This window comes from Gambusia affinis, linkage group LG08 (genome assembly GCF_019740435.1).
Source record: "Gambusia affinis linkage group LG08, SWU_Gaff_1.0, whole genome shotgun sequence".
In the NCBI taxonomy this organism is placed as follows: domain Eukaryota; kingdom Metazoa; phylum Chordata; class Actinopteri; order Cyprinodontiformes; family Poeciliidae; genus Gambusia; species Gambusia affinis.
In genome coordinates this window covers 24,700,549-24,712,693 of record NC_057875.1, presented here as the reverse complement: position 1 = coordinate 24,712,693, position 12,145 = coordinate 24,700,549, and the positions used below count along the sequence as shown (strand labels likewise).

The 12,145-nt window shown below is 41.2% G+C and overlaps 1 protein-coding gene across 6 annotated transcripts in view; it reads left to right on the top strand.

Annotated features, from left to right (window-relative positions):
• LOC122835965 (unconventional myosin-IXAa-like) overlaps window positions 1-12,145 on the top strand; it is a 158,271-nt gene that overhangs the window by 112,951 nt on the left and 33,175 nt on the right. For all 6 annotated transcript variants that reach the window (XM_044125479.1, XM_044125476.1, XM_044125475.1 and 3 more), the window contains 2 exons: window positions 1,614-1,730; window positions 3,717-3,851. In XM_044125479.1, coding sequence (XP_043981414.1) covers window positions 1,614-1,730; window positions 3,717-3,851 — 252 coding nt within the window. The remainder of the gene's footprint in view (window positions 1-1,613; window positions 1,731-3,716; window positions 3,852-12,145) is intronic.

Here is a 12,145-nt window from a genome sequence, read left to right as displayed (position 1 = left end):
GGAATCATTTAAAGGTGGAGCACATTATTGGAGCTTCAGCGGAGTTGCAGTAAGCAATAAAAAAAAAACTAAACTTTTTTTTTTAAATCTTACTGAAGACGTCATTAAATGAGCTGTCTCTGTTGTTCGAACTTCCACTTAATCCTAGGTGTGTTTTATCCTACATGTCAGGTTCCCTATTTTAGACAAACTCCACGTCATTGGGATGAGTGTGTCCACTTCAAGGAAATGGGGAAACTTTCATTTTTCTGTTTTTAAAAAGCCTTTAGAAAACCAGACATTAAAATCTGAATGAAGCAGGTCTCAGAGATGGAGCCTTGAGGGACACCGGATTTAACTTGTCCTGGTGCTAATGCTAACTAAAGAATGGTTTTTAATTGATAAAGGTCTGTTGACTTTCTCACATTTGTGAAGTTTTGGCAAATATAAGAATAGTTATTTGAAGATCCTTTTTAAATAAGCTTCCTGTTTCTCACACTTCTGTTTAATTATTGATGTGGTTTATCTTACATTTCAGGCTCTTTTATTAAAACAAGATACAGTGCCAGGAGAAAGAAAACTTAAAATAAAAACATTGTGCGTCTTTGTTTCCGTTTCTGTGTGCACATGTTCCTCCGTAGGCCTGATCTCTCAGGCCGGCCGCTTCTTGTGAACAGATCCAAATGAAAAGTGTTTTTTCTGGGTTGCACAGCGGGTCTCCATGTTCTTCTGTCAGCACAGAGGCGCTGTGGAAACTCAGCCCTCGAAAGGAATGAATGGATCAGTCGATTCGTCATATAAGAGAAACATTAGGGAGAAGTGACAAAGCTGTCTGGTTTGCTGTGGGGACGTGGATGTCTGCAGCTAGCTAGCCGGGTAAACTATTGTAGGGTGTTAATGTTGGGAAATGTTCTGGTTTATTAAGGACCGCTCTAGCCAATCATGTTGAAGTGCAGAGCATTTGGTTTGGTAAATCAAAGATGAAGCCTGTCACAATAAGCAATGAATCAATAAATCGCATGATAAATTAAAATGAGAACGATCATTTCCACATGGGAAGGATCGTTAAAGTGATTCTACCCTTTAACGTTGTTGAAAAGCCGCCATTTTGAGAAACACTGCAAACATTTGACACCCGGTACAAAGTAGTTGGTTAGTTTACCTGCCTATTTTGCTTTTTATCCCTGTTAAAGTTGAAGGATATTCTTTGAAGAGCAACTTTGGTTACAAAGACTTCATCAATCTTTTAAATTAGTGTTGTTTTATTTATTTTGGATATTTAAAGTGTTTTGACCTTTACATGTGTTACATGACCTTTAGACATTGAGGTTTTTTGATCTTTGAGAGAGTGTACTCACATTGATATGCCATGATTATTATTATATTAGTTGAAAATGGTCTCAAAAAATGACAATGTAATTGTAATTTATCATCCAATAAGATTTGTTATTAAGACCAGCCTATCAAAGATTAAGATTTGTGATTTAACTCCTAGAGTTGTTTTTTTTTTAACCAATCCAGACTTTTTGTTGAACCCTTAGAACTTCAAATGATGTCAAACAAAATCATTCAACCAACACTAGTTTCTGTGTGTTCCTGCTCGAAAGAAACTAACCCTATGAATCTGTTTTCAGGCCAACACAGTGAGAGACTCGATGGCCAAGTCTCTGTACAGCGCGCTGTTTGACTGGATCGTGTTCAGGACGAACCACGCCCTGCTCAACAACAAGGACCTGGAGGACAGCTCAAAGGTGAGCTCAAAAACCCGAACCGACGACCCCTGATGGTGAATGCGGATCCATAACTACAGAATCAGAAGTGGAACCGTGAAGTTACTTTGTCACCCGCTTCACGTTGATGTCGACGACGACGACGTGCTTCTCATTGTTCACAGGAACATGGATAATTGATGCAGGAAGTAAAATGACTGAGATGAACCCACTGAGCTTTTACTGCTGACCACAGCAGTACTTCCAACGGGTGTTGTGTCATTTGCATGTGTTATTGTACCGTAGCACACCAGTTGGCAATACTATGCACATTCATCACATTGCTGCAAAACCCCTGCTGAAATGAGTTGATTCATAAGGAATCAAGTTATGAATTTCCTTATTATTTTCTTATGAAAGAATCCTAAACAAAACCTTCAAACCTCTGTAGTTTCTGCAACCTGTGGCCCTTAATAACTCTGGTTTAAAATCATAAAGAATCAGCTAATGCTTTAAAAATAAATTCCAGAACAAATTCAGTTTTTCATGAATTAAATAGATTTTCCATTAATTATATTAAAAATACTAGTGGGATTGTTTTAATTTTTCTTTTTCACAAAGTTGTAAACTAATTTATAGATATAGAAGTTTCCAACTTCTATATTGCAAAAGTTTTAACTTTATCTTCATTTTAAAACTTAAAAGATAGATTAAAAAAAAAGATATTTTTCTTTAAAAATTACAACAAATTTCCTGAAGTCGATAATTATCTGGGTAATTTCTCTGGGTATCTTGATAAAAGTTGAACATTTTTAACTTTGTTGTGTAGTGTGGCCTTTTTCCTTTCCGCTTTTCTAACTGAACCAAAAAACACTGAGTTCTGCAGCACATCTGCTTGTTACATTTGTCAAAGTCAAGCTAGCATAGCTAACCTACTTCTTCCTATGCTTTTTTTTTTTTTTAAGGAAAACGTTTCACTGACTTGATTTGAATTAGTTCATTTATATATCATACACATTTAAGATTTGGTGCCTTGACAGTTTGGGGGGGGGGCAGGATCTTGTTGCTCATGATGTCACGTTGCAGCGTTTGTGTAATAGGGCGTAGTTGTGTTTTGTGCTGTACAATGAGTCTAGCATATTGATGGAGAAGCATTTAGATGTCAGCCTGGTTGTTTCGTCCTCCTGCCTGTTGCCGTTTTAGTCCTCTGGTTTTTCGTCATCCTCTTTGTGCTGTGCATGTTGGACTGGCAGCTGGCGAGTCGTGCCCAGTGGGAGCATCTAACAAATTAGAAACTGTGTGTGTGTCTATGCGTGTGGGTGTGTGTGGGCGTGTGTGTGTGTGTGCGTGTGTGTGTGTGTGTGTGTGTATGCATTCATCAGTCTGTGCCAGGGACATTTGGGCAGATGGCATCAAGTTCCCCTCAGCTCATTTTACTCCCTACAGTGTAGTGTGTGCTCACTGACATCATCTGTGTGGGTACGCGTCGGTGTGTGTGTGTGTGTGTGTGTGTGTGTGTGGAGCCAATGAGGTTGCACTTTGTGTCAAGGTCACGGTGCCCCCGTTGAGTTTATATGTTCAACCTGTGTTGGCGTGTGTTTTCGGTTTAAAAAAACCAAAAGCTGGCCTTGAGAGAGAAATAAAACATGGACAGATAGAATTAAAGGAAGTGAAATGAAATTGGAAACAGCTTATGTAGTCCATTTCATAATTAAAGGCATTCTCCGAGTGACTGCCTCTCGGAGGTGGGAGTGATAAATGACTGCATGAATCTACCTGACGTCCACAGAGCAAACTGCAGAGCGGGGGCTGTAAAGAACAGAGTAGAAAAAAAAATAAGACAAAGAAACGCACCATTAAAATCATCCAAATAAAAAAAGCACCAGTCGATCATAAAGCGCCATAAATTTCTCTGATGTTTGCCGTGTTGGAACATATTCTACCAAACTCTATAAGTTGAAAAATGTCTGACCTGTTTGTTTTTATTCTTGAATTTTTAAAAATTGTGTCAATGTTTTTTTCCTGCAGATCCTCTCCATAGGAGTGCTGGACATCTTTGGCTTCGAGGATTATGAGAACAACAGCTTCGAACAGTTCTGCATCAACTTCGCTAACGAGCGCCTCCAACACTACTTCAACCAACACATCTTCAAGCTGGAACAGGTTCAGAATTAGCTCTCCTTCGTATTAGATATTGTTTAAAAATGTTTTTCTCACTGCTTTCAGTACCTTGTTTTTATCTATTTTATTTAGCTTTCCTTTCCTCTTCTATGTTTTTCCAACTTTTACTTTTTCTAGTTTTCTTCATTATTTCTTGATTTTTTTTTCTTTTAACAATACTTGTCCTTCTTACTTCCATTTCTTGTCTTGTTTTCGTAGCTTTTTTCTTTTCCTTTACTTTATCTTTGGTCTTTACCATTTCTTTTACTTTTCTTTCCTTCCTTAACCGTTCTTTGTGTCCAATTTTTTTTTACTGTTCTCTTTACTTTCTCTCCTTGTTTTATTTTATCTTGTTTGAACTTTGCAATCCATTCCTATCCTTTGCTTTACTTTAGCTTTTCTCTTCTTTTCTTTATTTTTCTAAAAAAACTATTTTCTCTTTTCCTTAACCGTATTTCACAATTTCCTTTCTTTTCCCTTTTTCTCTTCTCCTATTCTTCACTTTTCACCTTTTTTCAGTTTTTCTTTCCTTACTCTTCTTGCTTGACTCGACTCACTTCCTGCTCTTAACGTATGGACTGATTTGAACTTGTACATACCTCCATGTTTGCCTCCATGTTTGCCTCCAGCACTTTGACACACACTGATGTCACTTGATGCATCGCTGTCACTGTACGGCTTGCGCTCTGCTCAGAAACGCTTTTATGTTGGTGATAAATTGGGCCGGTGGAGTAAAGGGGCCGAACCGCTTCTCTTGTCTCCGTTTCAAAGGAACGGCCGCCGTAGCTGAGCTTGGTGTGTCGGAATGAACGACTTCCTGAATAGTGAGAAGCTCTGGATCGGCTGCAGCGCAATCAGAGACAGATAGGAGAAGCTTCGGACTTACTTTGATGTGCAAAGTCAGGGCAGGGGCCCTTCTGGTGGCAGCCGTTGATAAAGAGCACTAGCATCAAAGGCAGCCACGCTGACAGAGGAAGAATAACACAACAAAGCGTATGGGGAGGAAAAATCTGTTGCTACAGAAGGAACAAAGAGGCGTTCTGTTAATGTTTGCTCCCGTTGTCGTCTAAACGTTCCTGAAAGCATGTTTTAGCGTTGCCATGCTACGAAAAGAAAAGCTCCTAAGCTAGGAGCTTTTCCTGTTCTTAATAATAAATTTATACCTTTCTTCTGCAAGTATGCAGCTACGTCAGATTAGCTTTCTTAAAGGTAAAAAGGTCAGGTAGAAAGGGTGGCAGGTTAGCTGTAGCTTGGCTTTGGTAACACATTTAGTCTGAACTCTGGGGTCTCAATCTTTCAACCCCCTTAATGATGATGCTCCTAAAGAAAAAAAGCAACCAGTTGCCTTCACATGATGACTAAGAGGTAGACAGATTCCAGCTGTTCGCCCCTCTTCACCTTGTGAGCTTGTCAGGTTTTTTGTGAAGACTGTACAGGTTTCTTTGGTTGTTTTCAATTCAAAAATATTTTATTTATCCCAAAGGGAAATTAAATATCGTAACTCACTAATTGAAAGTCTTGAGTTTGAGTTTTTTTCTCCCAACCGATATTCCAGTGGACTCTGTTTGACTGGGGACTGAAATTGCAACATTTGTTGCATTTTCACACCACACTGTGTCAAATGATCCAAACGCCTTAAGCAACCTGTTTCCCTCCTCACCTGAGGTGGCGCTGCACCAAGAACCATTAAAGCAATCATCACAAAAACCTCAAAAGAAGACAATGAGCCCAACTTCCTTCTTTACAACCTGTAAGCACAAATGGAGTGGCGTCAGATCTTAGCAAACGTAGGATTTCTCTTTTGTCTGTGGTAAAATACCACAAGCCATTTCTCCCGCTACCATCTGATGCCTGCATTTGTTTTGGTTGTATTTACCCAGAATGCCCTGCGCTATAGTCCACTTCCTACTGTTAGAGCGGTCTCTGGTCCGTTTGGCATTCACATATTCATACGAATTGCACCAGAGTTCTTTAGGTCTTTAGGTTGACCAGAGTTCGCTTTTTTTGGTCGGCATCAAAGTTTGATTGTGCTTTCACACTTCCCCAAACCAACCAGATTTTCTAAGCAAACGAACCGGAGCTCAGTTAAAGCGGACTGGGTCAGAGATAAAGTTACGTGGTTCTTCCCTGTTTTTGGAACCACCTTAGGGCTTGGTCCAAACAAGGCACTGTGCGCAAACGAGTGTACCTGCAACGAACAAATATGCCGAGAGATTTCAGAGAAACTGCTTGCGCAAAGGTAGACGCACAAGATGTGGGGTAAGATGTGACAATGGAGAAAGGGCTCAACTCTAAACATACAGCTGGAGCTAATGAAATGGGGTAGAGTAGTGCATGTTCACATTTTAAAACCAACTGAGCGTCCTTGACAAGACATGAAACTGATGTCCACAGAGATTCTGTCTTCAGTCTGACTGAGCTTGAACTTTTTTCTCAATAAGAACAAACCAAAATCCCAGATGTGCAAAGTTACTAGCGACTACTACTTCTTACATTTTCAGGAATTTCATGGTCTCCTTTCAATCCAGTGTGCAACTTCATTCAAATCCCAATAAAACACACTGTACTCTGCAGTTCTACAGTGACAAAAGACGAGACGCTTTGTGAATCGCTGTGTTTTATGTTCATGAAGCGCCGTTATCTTTCAGACCACTTGTAAATCTGTGTGTGGGTTTCGTTCAGACGCCCGTCTGAGGAGCGAGACAAAAAAAGGCCTGGGAGAGGGAACATAAATGACGATGCTACATGGAGATGATCGTCGATCAGCTAGCTTGTATCGCTGTAGCTGTCAGATCTTGTCTCCTTCGTGCTGAAAAGCTGATCTGCTCTGGCAAGTTGCTGTTAGCTGAAACCTGAGCGAGTGGGAGTGAAAAGAGCAGTAAACGAGTGTGTAACCTGTCAGTGGAGATCACAAAACTGCCAATCCGCTGCGTGCCGACAGCCGGGTCGTCTCGTTTCTGACTGTTGGCCCTCCGGCACCGCAAGCCTCAGTACAGATGCACACACACAAACGCTGCTACTGGCATTTCTATCAAACCGGTTCAGCTACAGTAAATGAGTAGTTTAGAAATCATTAGCACCCTGCTTTGTTACATTACTGGACTTTTAAACCAGTACCCTTGATGGACGTTCGGAACCGAGTCCCGGTTTTCTGTTTTGTCCGTTACGCCGCATGCAAAGCAGAAACCAAATGCGACCTGATTTATCACTCGTTCCTCTGGTGAAACATCGTTGACTCGTCGGTTGCTCTGTGCCACTTCCTGATGGTTATCTGCTTTTAATGAACCTTTCATTTGTTTTTGTTACGTCGATAAAATAAATGCGGAAAAGGGCTGCAGAAGCACTCTTAACCCACCTGTTGGTGCCCTGCATTGTTCCAGCAGAGTTCATGTTTGTTATCTGGAAATCGCTGGAAGAGGCGGAGGGGGGAGTTTGACTCCAAACCTTTGGCAAGCTGCTTGTCAGCAGGTTTACATTACAGGATGACGGTTGAGGCGGAGTGGTGCTCAGGGCCTCTCTGAGACGGGCCGGTCTGGCCCCCAGTGGTCCGGGACCGGACTTGGAGTGATTTGTGTTTGTTTGAGTAAAGTTGTACAGACGTCATCTGGACGGGAACCGACCAACGCCTTGATCTTTTGGATCGGATGCTTCTGGCAGCGGCCACCTGTGGCTCAGATGGAAGAATTTTTCTGGGTTCTGGTTTTAACGAACCATACTGTCGCAGCCATATGCTGTTGGCCGATTCAGGTTTTCTTCAATTTTTTTTCCGTCTGTCAGAAAGAATACAGCACACAGACTGAAAAACTGACAACTTGCTGGAAAATATAACCTATAAATATTTATATACAGGCGTGACATTTTATGATATCAAACATGTTCAAATTAACTTAAAGAATGCTGAATTTTAGGCAATAAAATGTTTATTTACTTATTTAAAAAAGGAATTATTTATTTGCATATTTTAATGTGTTAGGAATACTGTATCAAAAAGGCTGAAGAGGTTATATTAAAAAAATCTGTTGACAGAGATCTTTTTTTTTATCCGATTAATCGTCAGAATAATCAATTACTAGAATAATCATCAGTTGCAGCCCGACTGCGGTGCTATAGCCACCCAGTGCTGCGTACAGCTTTTATTCATTTTTGGATTTTATCCAGTGGTCGCAATGTAACATCACACATTTTACAACGTTACAACCACAAGTTTCAATGAATTGTTTGCTTTTCACAATATTTGGTGCATGTTTAGAAAGCTTAAAGGAAAATTATTTTCGAAATAGTTGTGATCTATGTTTACGCTATATTGCTATCAGCATGGATTTAATTACTGGTTGAGATTTGGACTGGGCTGCACAGTGGCGCAGTTAGTAGAGCTGTTGCCTTGCAGCAAGAAGGTCCTGGGTTCGATTCCTGGCCCGGGCTCTTTCTGCATGGAGTTTGCATGTTCTCCCTGTGCATGGTGGGTTCTCTCTGGGTTCTCCGGCTTCCTCCCACAGTCCAAAAACATGACTGTCAGGTTAATTGGTCCCTCTAAATTCTCCCTAGGTGTGAATGGTTGTGTGTCTTGTATGTCTTTGTGTTGCCCTGCGACAGACTGGCGACCTGTCCAGGGTGAACCCGCCTCTCGCCCGGAACGTTAGCTGGAGAGGAACCAGCAACCCTCCTGACCCCATTAGGGACAAGGGTGAATAGAAAATGGATGGATGGATGGATTTGGACTGCTATTTTTATTTTTTTTTTTTCGAATTGTCTCAGTTTTGCGTCGTTTTTGGGCTGGAAACTCGGTCGGTCCTAACGGACCCTGGTGGGCGGCCGTGTCTTGGTAGGTTTTCCGTTGTGCCAGTTTTACTTCCACTCCTACATTTTGTCTCTCTATTACATAATGTCCCAACGAAGACCGTTGAGGTGTGTGGTTGCCATGGCAACCCATGGACAAAGTTTAAGGGGAAGCCGTTCAAGGCACTGGATGTAGAGAGTTGCTTCTCCATCCAGTCTGCCACTGTTGTAATTTGTGGCTTTCTTCTGTCAACAAATAATATCGGGAAATATCTGCTTTCTGCCAGGATTCAGGAAAAAAAAAAGATTTTCAGTATGAATTGAGGGGATTTCTTTTTTGTTTTTTTTATCCTCCTCTGGGCCCGACTCCAGCCAATCAGTTTTCCTTATCAGCGGGTTTTTCTTTCGGAACAGCGGCCAAAACGAACAGCTCCTGACCCACCCCGGCCCGCAGCCGGACCGGGCCGAGGAGGGCAGGGGGTGTTTATGTTCAACAGATTGCTTGTCTTTGTTTTGATGATGTATCAGTTTAAGAAAACACACGTTTTGCCGCCGCCTTGGGCAAATACAGTGTGGTGTTTAGCCTGCGAGATATCACACTGACTCACTGAAATACGAACCATCTGGCTGTTGGGGCCGCCGCTGCTGCCACGGTTACGCAATAATGCGCTTGGGAGTTTTTCAATTTATTCTAATAACAATTAAAGTGATTAGATTTCCTGTAGTGCAGTTGGCCTTTGAACTCTACTTGCCTTTTCTTTAGCTTTCCTACATTCAGAACTAGCTACCCTTTTCTCCCAACTCGCCCAATGAAAAAACAAACTCCTGCTTAATGAAAGATGGAAATTAATGAAGAAATCAAACACAAGCCCAGTCAGCCTTCCTCACCTCCACACTGAGGACGTTGGGCCAAACACGATTCATGCTTCCCAGAGCGCGGCACCGTGCTACACACCCACGAAAGCTGACTAACGGACGGAGGGACGACTGCACATCCAAACCCTGACCAACCTCATCGACCACAACACGACTCCCTGCTTCTTTCGCCGCAGCGGGAGCCTGTTGGGATTTTTTATTATCATTATTATTATTACTGCTTGCAGATTGGGATCTGCTATGGTGGACATATTCATTCCAACGTTTTAAGGAACAGGCAGAGACATGTGCTGAGTACATGAAGAGGTAACCGATTGAACTTATGAAAACAAATTCACAGATTTAGAAAAAAAACACTGTTTTTTGGGGGGGGGTTCTTTGTTAAAATGAGGTGGTTTTTGGCCATATTGAAATTGATGCAACAGAAACTGTTTTTCCACATCAAGAATCATGTGATCAGCAGCCCCGTTGCAACCTTTGCTCCAACAAAGCCAAATCCAATGAATAGCTTGTTACCAGGCCTTAGCCAAACTTTATAGAATAGTGAAGCCTATTCAATCATTTAAGACCAAATGAGCAATGCTCAAGATATTTCTAATGGCTTTCTTGCTTTGAACGCCCATTAGCTGTACTCTGTGCAAAAGTAAACTGAGTTTTACTTGAAAGAAAAGGCAGAGTTAGCATTTTAAGCTAGCTTTAGCATCCTATTTTAACGACCAGAATTCCTAACAGCACTGTCAGACACATTTTCTCAGGAACGCAGCTCTTCATGAAGGATGGAAGCATTCTCAAATTCAGCATGTTCCATATAGCGCCGTATTTATGGAATAGCTATACAGTTTTCTTGCTAGCTGCTGGAAGTCTCACTCTCACACGACTGTCAGGAGTCATCCAGAAGCCAATGTGACATATTAGCACTGCTTTGAAGAGTTCCTGCAGCTGTGCAGATTAAAACTAAAAACCTGTGTAGCAGCAATTTGATTAAAAAAACAGGGAGGAAAGATACAAATGTAACTACAATTTCTCTGAGTAACTGACTTAAGCTTGTTGTGAAAAGGACTGATGTGTTCTAGGAAGGGTAGATTTTATTCTAAATAAATAAATAACATTAAAAAGTAATTAAAATTTGCAATGGCATGTTGATATGTCCAATAAATTGTAAATGTTTGATTATATTCAATAGAATTTTATCTATTACCTTGAAATGTCAGCTGATGGTGAAAACCTTTCAAACTTTAGAGTAAATTCAGAATCAAAGAGCAATCTTAATAACTATATAAACATAAGACTTGTGTTTTAGAGCAAAATCTCCATATTTAGATGTCCAGCATGTTTGATTTAGCCTTTGTTTTGAGAAGCCTTGATATTCAGGAATAAAAAAGCTGCTTGTGTTTGTCGTTTTGTGAGGACATTCTGGGTGAGTTGGGAAAATGTCCAGTGGCTGTTTTTTTTTTTTTCTTTTTCTTGTCCATCTGGCAGCATGTTGGTCATTTGCTCTCCAGTGGAATTAGCATTGTTTTCATCAGGCTTCCGTTTTTTGTGGCTAATTGAGCTTTATCTCAGCTGGGCGAAGTGAAACCCACTCAGACGGTGTTTGAAAAGTTCAAAGACCTTTAATGAAAGTCTTACAGTTACAGTAATTTTGTGTTTTTTTTTTATTTTTGTTATTATAGTTTAATTTCAGTTTGTTGTGACTTTTTGTTTTTCTAACTCGGTTAGTTTTAGCTAGCTTACAGAGTGTATTTGCTAACTTTTCTTAGCCATTATCATTATGTGTCCTTGTTAACTAAAACATTAACTTGAGTCGATCAGCTGAGGAAGAGCAAAGAGCTTAAACGGAACTTTAAGGGTTCATTCCTGAAATGTTCTCAACGCCGCCGTCCGTCCGGGACTCGCCGGACTCGCGATAACAGCGCGCGAGTCTTTCTGCTGTTGAGTCGAAGCGGAACCGAACCACGGTCTCCAAATGCCTCGCGCACTGAGTCACAGCCGGGTCGGTCTGTTTACGTTAGCGTGCTGCGTGCTCTGCAATAAAACGGATGTGTGTGCGTGTTTGTGTTTATCTCTCCACCCGCGTGTCTGCAGTTAATTTTCTCTCTCTGTTTGAGTCCACACGTGTGTACACGCAGTGGCTCCTAGACACAACAAATTTCACCAGCTGAACACCGTCAGGCATCGCCGAGCTCTCGCCTTGATGTGGTTTAAGCAAGAGCACGCGCATGCAGCTATTTTTTATGGTTCTGTTTTCACTGCGTATGATGTACTGCAACCTCTGTTTAAAAAATAAAAACTCCACATGTTCCGAATGCTCCGACAGTGATTCATTAAAAGGGGGGTAAAAAAAAAACGGGGTAGATGCATGGATATGCCTTAAATATTGTTTCAGTTTTGATTATTAGGTGGCACATGTTGCGGATGGTTGTCATACCTCCTTTTATTGCCCTGAAACTGGTTCGGCTTGTATTTCAAACACACACACGCATTTCTGCGTCTGCTCTATTCCTGTGTCAGCTTGTTTTCTCAGGCCGCATCATTAGCTATTCTTTTTGGCGAGCTAAATAGAGAACCGCTGCATGCCTGGAGAAACAAAAGTACCCCGAACAAATGCATCAAATGTACCGAGCAAATTCCTGCTCCACAGCATT